The 21,949-nt window shown below is 36.4% G+C and overlaps 1 protein-coding gene across 1 annotated transcript; it reads right to left on the bottom strand.

Annotated features, from left to right (window-relative positions):
* Positions 1-1,700: 1,700 nt before the first annotated feature.
* On the bottom strand, positions 1,701-21,337 carry LOC128247369 (alpha-tectorin-like). Its single transcript, XM_089348404.1, has 7 exons — positions 21,101-21,337; positions 18,733-19,031; positions 14,179-14,447; positions 9,345-9,535; positions 6,362-6,539; positions 2,531-2,764; positions 1,701-1,786 (listed from the first exon to the last, which is right to left on the bottom strand). The coding sequence occupies exons 1-7, from the start codon at positions 21,251-21,253 to the stop codon at positions 1,701-1,703; spliced, it is 1,410 nt and encodes a 469-aa protein (XP_089204530.1). The 5' UTR covers positions 21,254-21,337.
* Between the last annotated feature and the right edge of the window lie 612 nt (positions 21,338-21,949).

Genomic DNA, 21,949 nt, shown 5'->3' on the forward strand with positions numbered 1-21,949 from the left:
TTTCTTCTTTCTTCCTCCTGGTACCGCACCACTTCCTGGGTCATAGCTCACCTCTTTCTGGTGTCTGTTTTCTTCCATTGTCGAAAATAGGAAGAACCAAGACCCTAGCGACCTATGCATCTAACCCCAATGATGTGGCGCAGCTGCAGCATAACTTCAGCCTGAGCGACTGCAGCGCTACCTACCTACTTTCGCCCAGACCTTGTTGTAATACCTGCATATCTTACAAACTCGTCCTTAGAGTCTCTGTACATCATTACAACTTAACATTTTATTACTTTAATTTCCTCCCCTACGTATGACAAGGAAAGTTGTAGATGTCCCGATCTTATGTACAGGTCTATTGAAGTAAAGCTTGGGGTAACACCTAGCCATCTTCGGAGGTATTTATTTATATTCCTCTCCACCCTTTCCACACTTATCATCGGAACATCACACAGCATCAACAACCATATGGGTCTTGTTGGTAGAGCCATGCCCTAAACTTTCCTGGAAGCTCTGATCTATCAATCCTCATCAGCCACTCCTCTGCTTGCTTCACAATGTTGGTGACATTGCTTCTGTCTGACAGCGATTTGTCAAACATCTTTCCGAAGCATTCAATAGGATTTTCCTCTATTGATGGAATGGCCCTCTCCTTGCACTTTCAGCCTGATTTTGTAGATTAATTCCGCTCTTCCCTGATCACCATGCACCTCGAAGTTTTTGGTTTAAACCTCATTCTTGCCCATGTCACCATGTGTTCTTTCTGCATCCACATGGGTTGCAGTTGTTACCGTAATATCATCCACAAAGCCCCTTACTGGATGCGTCTGTCTTCTGTCCAAGCTTGATTTACGAATTCGCCACCACAACCTCGTTTAGGCTTAGCAGCCCTTTCTGTTTGTTTTCACTGTCCTGTTTGTGTTTGACTCTCCGCAAAATCCCAAATTTTATTTAATTTGGTCTGCGGTAGCAACTGTTTTATCGAAAGCGTATCTTGTTGTTAAAAGCTTGAAATATGAGAAACTGACGAAGGGTCGTTCTTTATGTTGTTTGTCTTGTTTTCCATTTGTGTCTTTCGTTGTTCGAAAAAATAGTTCATATTCCATGTACTCGTACTTCGTATTTTTTGTTGTACGTTTCGTGACGTCCTGTACCCACATATTATTATGATTGACCGTTGACTGAACACTATTCAGTTTTTTTTCTCCGTGTTTTTCTCCTTGTCTCCGTATTCTTTCTGTTGAAGAGCGTAGCTCGAAACGTCAAAGACTTTCCGTATTCCCGAGCGTCATACTAATATATCCTTTTGTTATTTACACCACCTGTCCTCGTCTGTTGTTATTATTTGTATATTCTCCCATATATATATATATATATATATATATATATATATATATATATATATATATGTAAGTGTGTGTATATATCTGTGCATCTGTGTTTGTCCCCCAACATCGTTTGACAACCGATGCTGGTGTGTTTATGAGCCCGTAACTCAGCGGTTCGGCAAAAGAGTTTGCCGTGAGTTAGGCTCGTCTGGACTCTTTGACAGGAAGAAATCCAGTTTTACTTTAAAGAAACTTACATCTACACCATGCAGGTCTCTCATTCATTTTGGAAGGATATTGAAGAGCACACATATACAAATATACACATCTGTGTGTGTGCGTGTGTGTATATATGTATATAGAAAATGATCAAAGGTCCCACCCAAGCTATCGGTTCATAAGCCCAGCTTCAGGATTCTGTAGTGTATGTATAATGCAGGTGTAGAATCCCAGAATATTCTTCAGTATTGAACCTGGAAAAGTACAGAACAAGCAGTAATTATGCTTGGAAAATTACAGGACAAGAAGAAAATTTTTTTTTAATATTATTGTCCCCGGAATAGCTGTGAAAACCAGTTTAGAATATTGGTTGAACACCCTTAGAAAACGAAACAGAAGTCGAGAAAAAAACAAATAAAAATGCGGCTAGCACGTCGCTATAAAGGATCGAACACCTATACACCTCACACTCCGGTTAAGCCTTCTGCAGTATTAAGTAAAATGATCCATGACATCAGATACCGTCTTTCATAAGGCTAAATATCTTAAAATTGTGTGTGTGTCGCGAACCGGAAACTGGCAACTGTGTCGTCTCTTTGCCGTACAGTTTCAACATCGTCAGACGAGTCGGCACAGCTCACCAGTTCCCGGCCAACCACGCTACGAGCATATATGTTTATTCCATAAAACTTTATGGATGATTTAGCGAATCGCTAATGAGTATACCAATAATTAAATTAAGCAGCTAGTTAGCAGAGTTTCACCCAAAAGGAAAACAATATATGTATATATATATATATATATATATATATATATATATATATATATATATATATATATATATATATATATGTGTGTGTGTGTGTGTGTGTGTGTGTGCGTGCGTGCGTGTGTGTGTGTGTGTGCGCGTGTATATATATATATTATATATATATATATATATATATATATATATATATATATATATATATATATATATAGCTTATTGATATACTTACTGCTTCGCTGATAATAGTATTTTGAACTGCAGTCGGCAAAGGCCAAAGTAAAATTGCCACTCGCATCAACATTATATATGTTACATATTCTACGAGTATGATCGCTGCTAAATGCCTTGCAAAATTTATTAAAATAACACAGTTGACTGCAGTGGCTATAATCCACTGAATATGAAGCCCAAGGAACGGCTTTCAATTCCGCGTTCCATACTTGAATAAAATGACCCCATCGACCTGTGAAGAAAATATATAAAATAGGAAAGAATAATAGTAAAATACCGTATTTTATTAAAAACATAATAAAAGAAAATATTCTTATATTCTTACCACGGTTTAAAAATATGGTTTGAATACTTTCAGTTCACATCCTATGTAGCATAGTATACATGTCTTCAACGCGAATTCATAAGAAAATTTAAAGATTGGTATTTCTTTCTACTTGTTTTTTTCTAAAAATAATGGCCGGTGTTGTCTTTTGAAACGCAATTTTATCATAGTATTTTAATTATATCTTAGGTAAATTTCGACAAACTTAGCAATTGATGTATGCTCTTTAATAATTTTCTACTTATTTCAGGCAGAAAACATTCTTGAAGCATAGGCGCCCTTAATTATGAACATGACAAAATGGACCTTCGTTTACGTTTCTTGCAGGAGTTCATGCTTAGGCACAATACCTCCCAAACTGCTGACAATATCAACAGAGCATGGAGAAGGGTCCACAAGTGATCGCACACTACGAAAGTGGTTTCAGAAATTACGTAGTGGTGATGAGAACCTTGATGATGAAGAAGATAGAGGACGGTCATGCAGTCTTGACAGTGAACAATTGAAAGCAATTGCTGAACAAAACTAACGTCAAAGTGTCAGAGAAATGCCTCAGGCACTTGATATCGGTATTGTAACGCTCTCTCGCAATTTACAGAAGATTGGTAAGGTGAAAAAGCTCGATAAATGGGTACCGCATGAACTCAATGAAAATCAGAATGTTCGGAGTTTTGAAGTGTGCTCGATGCTCTTTCTGCGAAACACCAATGATCCGGTTCTTGACCGAATAGTCATTTGTGATGAAAACTGGATCCTTTATGATAACTGTAAACAATCAGGTCGGACAATGGCTTGATCGTGATGAGTCCCCCAAACATTTCCCAAAGACAAAGTTGCATCAGCAAAAGATTATGGTGACTGTCTGGTGGTCTGGAATCGGTGTTGTCCATTACAGATTTTTGAAAGCCAATCATAGCTTTAAAGCAGAAGTCTACTGCAACCAACTCGCAGAAGTGAATGCCCACTTGCCAAAAATGAGACCTGTATTGGTGAATCGGCGTGGCCCAATTCTGCTCCACGATACTGCAAAGTCCCATGTTGCAAGAATTGCACTGCAGAAGCTCACAGACTTGGGATACGAGACTTTACCATATCCTCCATCTTCTCCTGATCTTTCACCCACTGACTACCATTTTAAGAATTTAAACACGTTTTTAAGTGATAAAACTTTCAGGTCCAAACCAAAGGTGGAATCAGTTTTCAAAGATTTCTTAGCATCAAAGCCAACAAGTTTTTATCATCGAGGTGTAAATAATCTCGTTGATCAACGGCAGAGATGTATAGATGTTCACGGCTCATAATTTCACTAATCAAATCATTTCTATTATTTTTTCCAGAATAAAATTGTTTCTAAAATCGACCATTATTTTCCGAACAAACTAATATATACAGTTAATAATTCTTCACTATCACAGATCTCTCAACATCTTAGTTTTAGAAGTTAAATAATAACAAAATTTGTAATTTCCTTGTGTTGCTAACGAAAATACCCAACTGTATCTTTTAACTTCTCCCGGCAACCTACAGTTGATTTGACAATATCCATATTTGGCTTAATGTCTAACTATATTCATACTTTTCAAGTACATGATTATTGGGTTTTGAATCCTAACTTCTTTTATTTAATAATTTCTTCTCCCTCTTCTTTTTTGGTTAGGCTAACTCCTTAAAAGAAAGACAACGAATTATAAACAAATAACATCATTGCTGTATTTTACTAGTTATGTCAAAAATGAAGTAAACAAATTCGTTTCTGCTCTAAGCACAAGATCCCGAAATTTTGGGGGAAGGGGCCAGCCGATTAGATCGACCTCAAAACACAACTGGTACTTAATTTATAGATCCCGAAAGAATGAAAGGCAGAGTCGACCTCGGCGGAATTTGAACTCAGAACGTAAAGACAGACGAAATACCAAAAGCATTTTGCCCGGCGTGCTAACATTTCTGCCAGCTCGCCGGCTTATGAAGTAAACAAATTAACAATTCATTAAAACGCCATCTCACTTTGCTGCAAATATATCTTTACATTAGGCTTCGATTATTACTATATCGTGTTTTGAGGACTTATTGAGAACTTATGACATCAGCTGTATCACTAACTGAAGCTTTCAGAACTTAATTCTGTACTGACTACATATAAAGGTAAATGTATTCGAAATAGGACACCGCCTCCATAAGAAAATAGAAAAAATAGGAAAAGAAACTCCAATATCTTTTCTAATGAATATTTATTGTATACATGTCACTAATTCGTATATGAGAAACCATAAACTGTAAGGGTATCATAACATGAAAAGATATATACGGCATGTGTTGAGTTTCAGTACCAAAATATTTCCGATATTATTGGTACGTGTGGTAGTATATGTTATATAACTCATCGTCGTTGGAGCATTATGAAAGGTCTTGTCTATCACTATGTAAGAAACCCGAATCAGCTGGTTATGTTGACAGATGTAGAATTCAATCCGACAAGCAAACAGTCTTCGGATTAGTTTAAAGTGCTGTCGATATTTACAGTAGCAAATAGTTTATTTCGTTGTCAATGTACTATTGCATAGTTATATATACTACCAAGGATAAAAATTATGAGTCCCTCATTTACTCGCACACAATCTGTGCACAAATGACTAAAGAAAATATAAATCCTTTTCTGAAGGGCATACCGTATATCCTTTCAATAAGCAGATAATAAGATATTCAGATATCAAAACGTGCTACACTGAAGCTGTTTACATTTAAGATTTTCAGAGAAAAATCTGAATACTTTCAGTAATGTACCAAATCCTTCAAAAGACTATCTATAAATGGCGACTATCAAAACATATTCAAATATCCTTCAATTGAAAAATAAGTAAGTTAAACCTGTATTTTATATAACATTTTACATGCAACATGCGAGAATAGCATAATCTTCATAGGATGTGATGATAGTCTCCCGTAGTCTGAGAAAAATGGTTCTGCAATTTCTTGTTGATGAACCCGTATAAATGATTTATTTCAAGTGATCAGTGATCTAATGTGTGAGCTGTACATTAGAGATCTCCCTCTATCACATTGACGTTGCTTGAAAAGGTGCTCGGTTTACCACACGTCGGTTGTTGAAGTGATCGCAGAGCAACGTGAAATGAAGTGTTTTGCACAAGACCACAACGCACCGCTCGGATCAGGAATTGAAACCACGATCTTGCAAGTAAAGTCCTAACCACTAGGCCGGGCGCCCTTACACGATCTTCATATATCTTATACCTAACAAACAGAGAATACCTCTCTTGAAAACGACACATCACAACTTTCGAAAATAGCGCCTGAAATTATTCCAGTTCTGTTTAGTCTGTATATGTAATATGTAGTGAACCAACTGTACAATGCCTTCCTTAGAACATTATTAACATCATATTAGTTCTAATAGTTACGCTCTCTCTGCCTATGACAGTATTATTTAATTGACAGTTAGTGATATGTCAAATGATGGTTATGTAAACACGTAAAATTCATACCTACCAATGGCGTGTTGACAACCACTTCCATAATAACCATTTTTACAGACACACTGTCGTTTACCATTTTTAAAATCACATTTACCATTCTTTGAACAGAAATATGAATATTTCTTGTATTTGCCATTTGCGGAACAATAGTATGTGTTATTACAAGTAGAATCAACGAGATATGTTCCTCTCTGGAAAAAAAAACAACAAAAAAACTATATAATATTTCTATGAATGAATCAAAAGTTGAACATGTCTTAAAATACTGAGGTCATTAGATTGTTTTCTTTATATTTATTTTGCTTAAAATATCCTTATTACTGCAATAAAACATTCTCTTTATGATTAACAATTCCTTCACTACTAATATATTGGTTTCAAATTTTGGAACACGGTGCTTAACTGGTACTTATTTTATCGAACCTGGTAGCGTTTGAACTCAGAACGTAAGAAAAAATGCCACTAAGTATTTTATCCGGCGCGATAGCAATTCTGCCGCCTTATTTTACTACTTGTTTGTTGGTACTCCGTCGCTTACGACGTCGAGGGTTCCAGTTGTTCCGATCAACGGAACAGCCTGCTCGTGAAATTAACGTGCAAGTGGCTGAGCACTCCACAGACACGTGTACCCTTAACGTAATTCTCAGGGAGATTCAGCTGACACAGTGTGTCAAGGCTGACCCTTTGAATTACAGGCACAACAGAAACAACAGGAAGTAAGAGAAAGTTGTGGTGGAAGAGTACAGCAGGGTTCGCCACCATCCCCTGCCGGAGCCTCGTGGAGCTTTAAGTGTTTTCGCTCAATAAACACTCACAACGCACAGTTTGGGAATCGAAACCGCGATCCTATGACCGCAAGTCCGCTGCCCTAACCACTGGGCCATTGCGCCTCCACTTTACTACTTGTATACTAGAAATAATATACAAATATGCTAGAAATAACTAATGCAACGGGCTGCCAGGATCATTAGCACGCCGGGCAAAATTTCTAGTGGCATTTCATCCATATTAACGTTCTGAATTCAGATGCCCCTTTCGGGATCGTTAAATAAGTGCCAGTTGGGCACTGGGATCGATTTATTCGACTTGGCCCTTCTAGAGAAATTGTTGGGCTTGTAACAAAATTTAAAAAAAATCAGTCTATTAAAAACAACTCAGATATCCTTTCTACTAAAGGCACAAGGCCTGAAATTTTGAGAGGAGTGGACTAGTCGATTACATCATCCCCAGTGCATAATTGGTACTTAATTTATCGACACCGAAAAGCAAAGTTGATTGCAGCGACATTTGAACTCAGAACGTGAAGTCAGACGAAATACCACTAAGCATTTCCCCCGGCGTGCTAACGACTCTGCCAACACGCCGCTTTATATTAAAAACAACTTGGATATCGCAATAGATGTGACTTAAGAATTATTTTCTGCTGAAACATACAGTAGTTAGTATTCTTTCTCTTCGACCTCCTTTTAGACTCGAGAGATAAGTCTTTCACCTTTTCTATCTCAATGAAAAGAAAAAATATGTAAAAATATGTAAAATACACAAAAGCAAAAATTACTTGTTCCTTTCATTCATTTCAAATTTTGGCACAAGGCCTGCAATTTGAGGGATGGGGGCATCGACTTATTTTATCGATCCCGAAAGATTGAAAGGCAAAGATAATCTTGTCGGAATTTAAACTCAGAACGTAAAGATGGACGAAATGCTGCTAAGCATTTTGTAGGGCGCGCAAACGATTCCGCGGGCTCGCTGCCTTACTTCTACTTTCTCCTATTAACATCTATTGTTGTCCAGACTTGTGTTAAGACGTAATTGAGTAGATTCAGCCTCAAGGGCATTTAGACCTTCACGCAAGATATTCTTTATCGTTTATGACACCATTCTGATGCTTTTTGGGGGATTGTTTGTGTTTTTTATGTCTATCTATAAATCTATTTATACATATACAAATGTGTATGTATATATATATATATATATATATATATATATATATATATATATATATGTATGTATGATTCATTATATGTGTTTATGGATTCAAAATAGACTTAGTATTAGTTCAATATGATTCTGCTATAATGAATCCACAAACACATATAAAACATCCAAGGGTATATTTTCCCCCCAGCTCATATAAATGTAATATTCACTTAAATTTTCTGAGTATTAATTGAAACAGCTGTAAGGGATGATGATTAATTTGCTGTTAATAATAAACAATTACTAACTTCCCAATCTCCATTTTATTCTTCTTTCATATGGATATAAACTACATGTTTATATATATATATATATATATATATATATATATACCTATTATTTTAAGGAAATTCCACCAAAATAGTAGGTATTGAACCAGTATTTCCTTGAATGAAACCATACCTTCATGAGGTTAACACAACCTCTAACCGTATGTGTGTATATATATATATATATATATATATATATATATATATTAATATTAAATACATATCTTTTATAAAACAAAACTTTATAAAATATATAGTATCTGTTAACAAATGTGTTATAATATGTTATAATATTTTATGAGACATTTTATGATGTAGTTTATTTATCCTGGATACTCTATTGAAATGTGCATAGGTTTGGCTTATTGTTGTTGTTTCTGCTATTATAATTGTTGCTGCAATAAAGTATCTTCAATGCATCGATTTTGAGCTCTATTTTTTAAGATATATATATATATATGTGTGTGTGTGTGTGTGTGTGTGTGTGTGTGTATGTGCAGCGTGCTGGCAGAATCGTCAGCACGCCGGGTGACATGCTTAGCGGTATTTCGTTTGTCGTTATATTTTGAGTTCAAATTCACCTGGGCCGACTTTACCTTTCATCCTTTCGGAGTCGATTAAACAAGTACCAGTTACGTACTGAGGTTGATGCATATGCATATTAGTAACGAAAAATTAAGATGGGAAATTGAGGATCAATACAAGTCACTTATGATATAAGAAACATTATATAAAAGAATTAATTACCATAAAGTATTCATCATTAATGGAACAACCACAACCATAGTTTTTGGGCATGCAACGTTTTCCGCTGTAACGGAAATTCTGTCCGCAAGTACAACCTTCAGAGAACGTGGAACATTTTGTAGTATTTAAACAATCGTTTCGGCAGCTTGTTGCATAGTACTTGTAGCTTTCGTAACCTGCACAGAAACTTGCTGGAAGATTAGATCGGTGGAAAACTTAATTGCCTGTTATATGAAGTATGGAGTATACGTACATGCACACACACGCGCGCACACACACACACACAAATACATACACACACAAATACATACACACACAAATACATACACACACAAATACATACACACACAGATACATACACACACATACGCACACAAACGCACATACACACACATACGCACACACACACATGTATATGTATGCATGTATATTTTCTGCATACACGCATATATGCAAATGGTTATACATAAACGTATTTGTATACCGAAATATTTATACATTCATATATATATATTTACACACACACACATACACACACACACACACACACACACACACACACACACATACATACATACATACATATATATATATATATATATATATATATATATATATATATATATATATATATATATATATATATATATATATATATATACGTACACTTATATGAGTTGTACGTACATATATTCATGTGTATTGTACATGTGTGTGTATGTATCTAAATATTTGCTCCTATGTACATGTTACTCAGGGAATATATATGTACATACATGCGTACATGTATATATACAAGTTGTTCGGGCTAAATATTTGCATAAATGTAGAAGAAAACAAAATGTCTCATTCCAAAATGAAAGTATTAAAAAAAAAATTAAAATATATCAACTATGCCTGGGAGATAACAGTTTACTAAAAATAGCTGCCCTCAATTTCCATCACAGCCTCAAGATGACTCCGGAACCTGGCGCATGGGTTTCTCACTGTCTTCGTGTGGACATCTTCGAACACCTTCTTGATCTTGGCCACCAGCAAAGTGGTTGGTATCTTTCTCAACCGCGCCCAGCACAGGAATCCTTGGGATCACAAATCGTAGAAATTAGGAGGCCGGAAGTTGGGGTTGATAAAGTCGTAGAAATTCTCTGACAACCACTTCTGATCTTTTCCTGAAGTATGGCAAGGAGCCGAATCTTAATATATATAGCCTTTCAGCATCAATCCTCTCCAGCTAGAGACTGAACATAATTTCCAGCAGCTTCACACAGCAGTCTGAATTGAGTCTAAGGCCCTGTTCATTAGCTTTTGAATGAAATCCAGCTAGCAGACGCTGTTAGGACGCATGTTATCTAGCTTTTTGTGGGCCACAACATCGTAGTCTCCGTGACAGCTGTCTATGCTATATCTTACGGCCTTTACAGTTTTCACATCCCATTACGCAGCATGATGTCTGCATTTTGAAACTCGGCACGAATCATCGTGAAACATGTAACTTATTTCCAGTATCCAAATGGCGTCAAGTCCTTCATGCCCACAGTCTTTTGTCACCATAGAATATTCATTTCTACTCTTAGCACGAGGCCCGAAATTTTTGGGGAAGGTGCCAGTCAATTAGATCGACACCAGTACTCAACTGGTACTTAATTTATCGACCCCGAAAGGATGAAAGGCAAAGTCTGGAATATGAACTCAGAAAGTAAAGACAGATGAAATATTGCCTAGCATTTCGCCCGGCGCGCTAACGTTTCTTATTTCTTTATTGCCCACAAGGGGCTAAACATGAGGAGACAAACACGGACAGACAAAGGGGTTAAGTCGATTTCATCGACCCCAGTGGTACCTAATTTATCGACACCGAAAGGATGAAAAGCAAAGTCGAACTCGGCGGAATTTGAACTCAGAACATGAAGACAGACCAAATACCGCTAAGCATTTCGCCCGGCGCGCTAACATTTTTGCCAGCTGGCCGCCTGACACCATAAGCTATTACGATATCCATATACTTTGAAAGGTTATTATTATTGAGGTAAGTAAAGTTAAAGAGATTGTTTTCATTATTATTATAATTGAATGAGCGAGCAGTGCATGCCATCAAAGTGACACTGGGGTAAAATATACGAAGCCCAGTATACCCATCATGACTACCCGTCTGATAAGGGTACACCAGGCACATGCATCACAACCATATGTGCGCGACATAGTGGTCTCATATCAAGGTATAAAGCGCATGACCTTGCAGGTGGGGCCCAGTTAAAATTGTCTTCAGGTCGAGTAGCCTATCTCGCTCAAAAGATCTCTGAATAAGAGTTGTTTAAATATGTTGAACAAAGCACCTGTGTTTCCAAAGGTGAATTATCCAAACCCAAAAGAATTCCTTTCAACACATGGCTATGATGCTCCCCCACTACTTCTACTTGTGATCAGAGATGTACATAATCGTCAGCCACCAAGGGACATGCTCAACTGGTTAAGGTCAAACAACTGACAAGCAAATCTGTGGTATTAAGCAGAATATTTGCTGTAGCCCATCTTTTATACCAAGACAAAACAATGTACATGATAACACTTCCAATCAATTAAGATCAGAAGCCATGAGAGTCACTGCCTGGTACTTTATCCGGGCATGGTACTGCATCCGGGCATGGTACTGCATCCGGGCATTTTATTATTATTATTGTTCAGCAGTTTTATTTTTATAACGTGCTTTCACTTCACTACCGAGCGCAGCTCTGTGCGCCTTGGGTATGTGCTGTGGTTTGCTGTGGTGCTCTTATGGTTACTGTATTGAAAGTGTTTTGAGTAAGATGTGTGCAGTGCCCAGTAGTGCAATTTTCTGTATGTTATATATTTTTGTAAGTCCTGGTGTTTTTGTTATGTATTTTTCTGAATATTTTTTTTTATTATACCTCAGGCACCTACTATGATAGGAATTGTTTCTGTTTTTAGATTCCACATTCGAGTTACCTCTATTTCCAGGTATTTGTATTTTGAAAGTTTTTCCATTTCTTTTAGAGAAACGTTGTCATCTGCTGGTATTGATACATCAATTAGAAAGCATTTTTTTTCTTCATGATCTTTGACAACTATATCTGGTCTATTTGCCTTAATTTCTCTATCTGTGTGTATTGGCATATCCCAGAGCATGATTGCTTTCTCGTTTTCTGTGACCTTTTCTGGCATGTGTTTATACCATCTTTTTTCTGTTGTTATTCCATAGTGTTGGCATAGTTTCCAGTGTATATAGGTCCCAGTTCTATCGTGTCTGTGAATATATTCCTTCTTAGCCAGGACTGGGCAGCCAGAGATAATATGATTTATTGTTTCTTGTCCATCTCCACATATTCTACAGTTACTTGTCATGTTTCTTTTCATTATATCTTTTTGGTAATTTCTGGTGGGAAGGCTTTGGTCTTGTGCAGCAATTAAACATCCTTCAGTCTCTGCTTTGAGTCCTGAGCTTCTCAGCCATTGCTGGGATTTTTCTCTGTCTATTTCTTCTTCTTCTTCTTCTTCTTCTTCTTCTTCTTCTTCTTCTTCTTCTTCTTCTTCTTCTTCTTCTTCTTCTTCTTCTTCTTTTTATTATTATTATTATTATTATTATTATTATTATTATTATTATTATTATTATTATTATTATTATTATTATTATTATTATTATTGTTATTGTTATTATTATTATTATTATTATTATTATTATTATTATTATTATTATTATTATTTCCATCGTAACTCAGTGTTGGTAAAAATGCATCGGAATCTTTAGTCATCTGTCTTGTCACAACAAGGACCTCAGAAAGTTAATACTTTCCTTAAGATGTGCGCTATGCCCAATAAGGCTGCTTTTTGCAAGACCTCAATCTTGCATGGGATTTCCAGTTGCTTTAAGAAGTTTTGAAGTTTCAAAGGGACTGGCATTCCATAAAGTCTTGCCATTTCTACTTTCAATTCGGAGTACTTGGTGATTTTTTTCAACCTCTTTAGTCACAACATTCGTGTCATTTAGTATGGTTACGACAATAATCTGACAGTATTTGTCTCTCTTAAGGCAGTAAATTGACAGTATCGTTAGTATGTCGGACAAAATACTTGGCGGCATTCCATCCGACTTTACGTTCTGAGTTGAAATTCCGCCGTGATCGACTTTGCTTTCCACCGCTTCGGAGTCGATAAAATAAGTACCAGTGAAGTACTGGTGTCAATGAAATGTTCTACTCCGCCCACAAAATTTCAGGCCTTGTGCCTAAAGTAGAAAGGATTCATTTTATACATAAGAAATGATCATATAAAATGTATATGTAACTAAGAAATACATATGCTCATGTAAATGAAGCAGTTATTTTAACGTACATCTACTGGACACATAGGTGTTGTATCCTGAGTTCACTGGGTGTTGCCGGTCTTACAATATAAACTCTTATCAAGGTGACCGAACTCAAGCTGGTCAAGCGAAGGCCTGTATCCAAACGGTATTCTACTGAACCTGTCGATCACTTCTTTTCAGCCAGAGCCTTGTAGATATTTTACCAGAATCCTCTATGTTGTTCTTGATGGCTCTTCTTTTGGTTCTTGTAATGCCCGGGATACCATTAACTTTACTCGGTGTTCAATCCGCAAACCCTCGATTTATGACATTTCAGAATCAACTACAAATATTTTACTGCTTTACGGATGCTTTGATTCATATATATTGACTATGATAGACTGCCCACTGATTTTTCCTTCACTCCTATCAATCATTTCGTTCTCACCTGCTTTATTCTTCACTGTTATGACCGTTTCTCTCCCAGACTCTTTCAAAATCACTAATAATAAGGATAAGAAACATTAAACTCACGACATTCTGCAATTCCTCTCCAGTTTATTGGTACACCAGCTCTTTCACACTCAGTAACAAAAGCTTCAATACTTTTACAAATTAAAATGTCGGTATTCAAACTGACGCTGGATGAGCAGACATCTGATTGACAAGATTCAAAAAACCGATTGGCTAGCTTTTGGCCAAGCGTTTGCACACATGATGTGAAAATATTACTGTGTATGATATTACATCGTTGCACTTCAGTGCTGTTGCATTTTATATTAACAACACTTGTTGCATTACACCTAGAAATAAAAAAAGAAAGAGCAGAACAAAATACAAAATTATTTATCAGAAGCATTTAGAATATAGAAATAAGTTTTTATCTTCTGTTAGCAGAGTCATATCTTATAAATCATAGAAGTCACTAAAAACGTTCGGAATTAGGCCTTTATTAATTCAATTGTACCACGACTCACCCTCAGTTACATAATCTCACTGCTGAAATCGAAAGTGAAGTTACTGAAACTTCTGACAAAGTTCAGATAGTCCCGCTACTAACATTGTTTGAAGCCCTATATAAAAGCGATCTACAGCAAAATAGAGCGTGTCATCTCAACTTCTATATTTCTTGATTAAATAATTTGTTCAGATATTCGTTCATATATTTAAGCGGTGACATGAATATCAAGTTAAGAATTTCGTTCCATAACTACATAGTTCTAGGTTCGATTTCAACGACTCTGGTACGGTAAATGACCGGTGGCTTCAGGGTATACTAGGCATATATACACACGCTCTCGCTCTCTCGCTCTCACACAGACACACACACACTCATCTATACATTAATGTATGACAGAAGAAGGGCTACGTCTCCTATAAGATGTCGAATGAACACAGCTCAGTGCATAACGTCTTATAGAAGAAATATCCGTAAGCTAATGAAATCGTTGTATAACTTGTTATATCAAAATAATTGAATTGATGTTACGCTCTACTCTTCAAACAACTTGGCGATAGAATCGCTTTGCCTAAGTGAAAACTATATGTATTAATCAAGAACTTGATTAATATGTATGAGTATTAGTTTTATCACAATGAGTATATAATATTCTATTATTATCATCTTGTAAAATTGTAAAAATTTTAAATAATAAATCGTGAAAATCAGACACGCATGCACGCACGCACACACACACACACACACACACACACACACACACACACACACACACACACACATATATATATGCACCAATCTTTGCAAATATGATTTATAGTTGAACGTTTTTACCCAGGATTGTATACTCTCCTTTGCTTACTATATAAGGTTGTTTGTATGTATATATGAATGTATATATACATACAAGCACAACACACACACATACATACATATATGTATACATAGTATATATATATATATATATATATATTGATTAATATATTGCTCTATACACAATCATACAAAAACTCGCATATCTCTCTCACTCTCTCTCTCTCTCTCTCTCTCTCTCTCTCTCTCTCTCTATATATATATATATATATATATATATATATATATATACAGGGTGCGGTGAATGAACTGTCGTCTAAATTACGCAAAATTGAAAATAACACTGACATCTTATTTTAACACATATATTTACCAAAAAGACATAAAAATATCTTGAAATACTAAAGAGTAAATTCATTCAATAAAATCCCCATTGGCTTCAACCACGGCCTCCAGACATCTTAGGAATCTTCTGCGACTCTTATGGACGGTCCCCCTGTTTAAGTTGGTGAATGTTGCCATAATCTTTGCCTTAAGTTCATCTTGGCTGTTACAAGGAGTTTTATTGGTCTCTCGTTCAACTGCACCCTACACATAAAAATCAAAGGGTTGCAGTCTGGGGAGTTAGGTGGCCAGATTTTAGAGGTGATGCGGTCGCAGAAATTGCTTGACAACCTTGACTGGGTTCTCCTGCTTGTGTGGCATGGTGCAGAGTCCTCTTACCAGACATAGGGTCTTTCAGCAGCTATCCTCGAAATCCAGAGCAACAATACCTCCTCCAGGCATTTGATGTAGGCCTCCATGTTGAGTGTGAGGCCGTATAGGAAGATGAATGGAGGGATAACGTTGCCATCACTAGTGATCACTCCAAACATCACGATGTTGACTGGATGCTTGATTTTTATCACCCTCGGACATGACCTCAGACTGATACCCAAACACTCTGAAATGTTCGTATTGGAGCTTCCCGCGTGAATGCCAAGCAATACAGCATGTCGTTTCCCGATTTCTGATAAAATGATTTGCGTCATGGTGCAGTTTTTCTCACAGAGGGTGCCCAACTGACACTACTATACTGTGTAGTCGATAAAACCAAAAACAAACAGTGCGCATGCGCAAAATTAAAAATATAATATGGCGACAGTTTACCCATTGCACCCTGTATATATATATATATATATATATATATATATATATATAGGTAAGTTTCCAAATTAGGTTGGTCGGGATATACGATCCTAGCGGGTACTGTATTCACTTTTACTGGTTAATAATACTGGTTAACCTCCATGAGTGTAGAGAAAACCCTCAGATAGTTTATTTTACTATCCTCATTAGATCTTCAGATCGGTAAATGCATATGTCTCTAAGGAGATTGTATGTTGCCGGCAGAGAAGAAATAATTAATAATAAGAATAGAGATTCATACATCAAGTTTTATTCTTCTGTCAATCACATCTTTCCATTTCTGTACCTATATTTGTTTCTGCTGCAATTCTGCAGTGTTGCCAAGATTGCAGCAGAAACATATGTAGGTGCAGAAATAGAAAACCGGGATTGACAGCAGAATAAAACTGGAGATATAATTTGTATAAATTTCATTGATTAATATATGGGAAGGCGCATGGCTCAGCGCTTAAAGCGTCGGGCTCACAATCATGATTCCCGAACCGGTCTATGTGTTGTGTTCTTGAGCAAGCCACTGTATTTCACATTGCTCCAGTTCACTCAGCTGTAGAATTGAGTTGCGACGTTACTGGTGTCAAGGTGCGTTGGTATTTACCTTTTCCTTGCATGACATCAATTCCATGGAGTGGAGAGACTGAATGCATGGGCGACTGCTGGTCTTGTACCTAGGAGGGTAACTTTCTAGGTGCAATCTCATGATCATTTATGACCGGATATATATATATATATATATATATGTAAAATTTAGATTCAAGCTGAATATGGTACTTAAGTTTAGGCACCAGAATGAAGTATGGTATTATCCATACAATTTCAAAATAAGGTGATTCAAATCAAAATAAGCAACAAGGATATCCAAACTTTGGATATCCTTGTTGCTTATTTTGACTTTAATCACCTATATATATATATATATATATATATATATATATATATATATATATATATATATATATATATATATATATATATATATATATATATACATATATATACATTTTCAATACATTTTCAATATGTGACCGTGTGTGTATCGTTGGCGATTTTCTTTCTCCGTCTTCCCTTCTTTGGACTTTTTCTATATTTCTGATGAAGAGCTCCGCTCGAAACGTGAAATCCTCTTTCTTTTCTTTCCTTTTCTGAGCGTCCAATAACACTGTACTTATTCCACGTCCTCGCGTTGTTGTTTTTTCGTGTTTTTTTCTTGTTTATTCATGTTTGGATTGACTATATATTCATTCATACACACATATATATATATATATATATATATATATATATATATATATATATATGTGTGTGTGTGTGTGTGTGTGTGTGTGTGTGTGTGTGTGTGTGTGTGTGTTGCGCTGACGATAGCTAGATCGTGATTGGTGCGTTGTGTTCCTGAACCAAACACTCTGCTCTGCGATCACTTCAACACCTGACGTGTGGTACGCGATGCTCCTATTCAGACAACGTTGATTTGATGGAGAGAGTGAGCTGATGTGCGGCACGAACCTTTGATCAATATAAGCAAATCATTTTTACAGGTCGTTCGGCATAAGCTGAACGCTCAGACGTCGTCTTCGACGAGAGAGGCCATCGTGCATGCATTTACATATTTGTGTGTGCGCGCGTGCGTAATTGTGTTTGTGTGTGTAATATGTTTGTATCTGTGTGTGGTTGTGTTTGTCCCCGCCAACTCTTTTTTTTAACCGATGTTCATTTTCTTAGAGGTTCGGCGAAAGTGTACAATAAAATAAGTACCAGGTTTAACCCCTGTACTCAACTGATACTTGTTTTATCGACCCCGAAAGAAAGAAATGCACATTCGACCTCAGGAGAATTTGAAACTAGAATGAATGTAAAGTCGGATAAACTACTAATAATTCTTCTATGTCACCCCTTAAAACAATTAAATATTAGTTACTGGAAGGTAGCGAGCTGGGAGAAATGTTAGCAGTATTTCGTCTGTCTTCACGTTCAGTGTTCAAATTCCGCTGAGATCGACTTTGCCTTTCATCCTTTCGGTGTCGATAAATTAAGTACCAGTTGCGTACTGGGGCCGATCTACTGGCCCCCACCCCCAAACTTCGGGTCTTGTGCTTAGAGTAGAAAAGAAATATTAATTATTAGATACCACTTACTTTTCGTTAGAATCACCAGTGACCTGATAACTATCTGCGATTAAACTGTCTTTGTTTTCGAGAGATGAAACATTTCGTCCAGACTTTGTACGGAAGTCATCTTGTTCTCCATTGCAGTCACCGCAAATACCAGTCAGTTTGTTAGCAAATGAAATTGGAAGGCTGACAGTAATTCGATGATTTCCGTCATACCTCACTATTAATCCCCATTTGGTAGTAACTGTTATCCAACCGACAGCATAATATGCTTCAAATTCCTCATATTTCACGACAGGGAGAGTGAATTCTTCTTCATTAACCTGAAATATATAATGTTTATAGAGGGACACCTGATTTTCCAACACACACACACATGTATATATAGTAAACTGATCTGCGTAAAAAAGCCAGAGTACTCCATCTAATGTGAGTCCAATATTAATGTCTGCGTTTTACTCCACATGTATTACACGCGCTACTATTAGTTTCGCGTACATGACGAGTATGTTCATCGGACGCTGATTATTATATGAAATCAAGAAGTTTAAATAGAAGACCATATTTGCTTTAGCATAGCCTCGTTTGGATTTGGAGTCTATAGAAGGCGGTGCAATAGGTCCAGCGAGTGTACCCACGTGTGGCTTTGATGACACGTTGTGTGTTTAGTCGGCCATTTGTGAATGTATGCATAACTGGAGGAACAAATCCGTATTTACTTTACGAGTACGTACTTGTCATTATATATTGTTATCACCGACCCGACCTTGGTGCTTTCACTATATACCTGGTTCTCTCGAATACTGGACATTTTATAAATATTATATACACAGGAGTGTCAGTGTGGTAAGAAGATTGCTTCCCAATCACATGGTTCCAGATGCAATCCTACTTGGGCAAGTGTCTTTTCCCAAAGCCTTGTGAGTGGATTTAGTAGATGGAAACTGAAAGAAGCCTGTCATGAGTCCCTCTAAGCGCGAGGCATTATTGTATAGTAATGCCTTTATATAAATAAAATTATATATATTTATGGAAAAAAATGATGTTTTTTTTTTCCTTATGAGGTGTTTTCACGCTAACTACCTGATACATTCTTATAAAGTAATTATCCTAATATTATATATATATATATATATATATATATATATATATATATATATATATATATATATATATATATATACGTATATATGTATTTCTGTGTCTGTGTTACTCCACCCACCAACGTTTGACAACTGATGTTGATGTGTTTACATCCCCGTAACTCTGTAACTTAGCAGTTCGTCAAAAGAAAGCGATAGAATAATTAGTAAATTAGTAGGCCTACTAAGATTAAGTCCTGGGGTCGAATTGTTCGACTAAAGGCAGTGCTCCATCATGGCTGCAGTCAAAATGATTGAAACAAGTAAAAGAATAAAGGAATATATATAAAGTAGTTGTATACTGTCAACTTAACGTGACAGTCCCAATAAGGGAATCATACTACTGCTATTTAGCCCTAGGAAGCTGGACCGCTTCCTGTCGGTCTTGATACATTTCCTGTGTCCTTACGTTTACAAGGGGGAGACAAGAACCTCCACCCAGCCTAGCCTGCATTCAGAGACATGTTTCTGAGTTTTTGCATGTCATCAGCCTGAAGTAGCATGATCAGCTGGCTGAAGATGCCTGTCAAGCTCTTGTAAACATATAATAATTCTAGTGAAACACATTCACTGATTACAAAAATTAGAAATGATCCATTTCTAAATCTCACAGAGAGACTTAAGCAGCAGTGCAGAAAACAGCAAGGTTTTGGAACCGGAAGGTGCTCGAAATATAATAGGTGCTACCTTAGTTCACTGTTAGTGAACAGCTGACACCGTAGTACATCTCCAGGGTTAGAAGCTGTGCAAAGGCAATAATAATAATAATGATAACAACAACAACAACAACAACAACAACAATAATAATAATAATTCAAACATTCTCTAGAAAAATAATTTTTGCAAAATCCAAATATTGCCATAGTAATGACTTGAGCTCACATCTTATTCCCTTGAGATCTCTAGTTGAGACTAGGAGTCAACTTGTATAAATACAAGCAAAAATCCAAACAAATAATTAATAATTGTAGTAATAATAGTGATAATGATGATAATAATAATAATAAAACAATGCTGTCCAACTTAGGCACAAGGCCAGCAATTTGGAGGAGAAAGGATACTTGACACCATCGGCTTACTTACTTGAGTAGTTTTTCATTTTGTCGATTCCGGTGAAAATTAAAGTTGACTTCGCCAGGATGTGAAATCAAAACGCAGAGTCATAAGAAGCCACGCAAGGAATTTTTTCCTGTGCTCTAACGTTTCTACCCATTCATAGCTCTTAATAATAAATAATAATTGAATCTTACCCAGATTCTGTTTAATGGCAACAAACGAATTGTGATGGAATTTATTTTGACATCTACTAAGCGTTTAGTGGTGTAGTATGGGTCTACAAGATTTCGACGTTCGCTCTCCACATCAACAGAAAATTTTGTGTTCCCTGATTTTCCAGATACCATATTATACTTGCAGTCTCCCTTGAAACTTATCGCTTGTCCATCAAACGTTTGATAATAAAACAATCCATAATTATAGCAGGAACACTTTTTCTCTTGAAAAGAAAGAAAACGGAAATGTATGAAGCGGCAAAGATTTTCACGATAGTATTTCTTAATTATGAGTTAATAATAAACCCTTAAGTTATAACATATGTTCTATTTTATACACTCACACACACATACACACAAAAACACACATGTATATGAATATATATGTATATACGAAGAAGCCGGAATTATGCAATATTATTTTATTCACTTAGTTTTACATGTTTACACTTGTATCACCTTCAAATTGTTCTCCATTTGGAGCTATGAATTGGTCCAGGCGCGTTTTCCAGTGTTCGAAGCAGTGCTGGAACTCTTGCAAAGTGATGCTATAAGCGTCTCCGACGTTTTTCTTTTTCACCTCTCCCACATCTACAAATTCAGTAGCACCAGTGATGACCTTCGAAAAAATATCCAGATCAATTTCCGACAGTTCTTTCAGTTTACGATTTTCCGTGAGCAAGCGAGGCACATATTTTGCTGCAACTCCTTTCATTCGCAATTCCTCGTTCAAACTTCGTTTAAAGGAGCTCTACGACACATCAGTCATATCAAGAAGTTCGTCCTCTCAGTCATTTCATGAATTTTCGAGAAGTCATCTGTTCGGGA

Source organism: Octopus bimaculoides, chromosome 3 (assembly GCF_046866305.1).
Source record: "Octopus bimaculoides isolate indiv1 chromosome 3, ASM4686630v1, whole genome shotgun sequence".
Lineage (NCBI taxonomy): Eukaryota > Metazoa > Mollusca > Cephalopoda > Octopoda > Octopodidae > Octopus > Octopus bimaculoides.

What these genes read in the sequence shown, in the direction of transcription:
- LOC128247369 (XM_089348404.1), bottom strand. Translation starts at nt 21,253, where the DNA reads ATGGTATCTGGAAAATCAGGGAACACAAAATTTTCTGTTGATGTGGAG. An exon ending in GAGAGGAATTGCAGAATGTC is followed by an intron (nt 9,536 to 14,178) that starts GTGAGTTTAATG and finishes CTAATCTTCCAG; the next exon opens with CAAGTTTCTGTGCAGGTTAC. An exon ending in TGGTTGTCAACACGCCATTG is followed by an intron (nt 2,765 to 6,361) that starts GTAGGTATGAAT and finishes TTTTCTTCACAG; the next exon opens with GTCGATGGGGTCATTTTATT.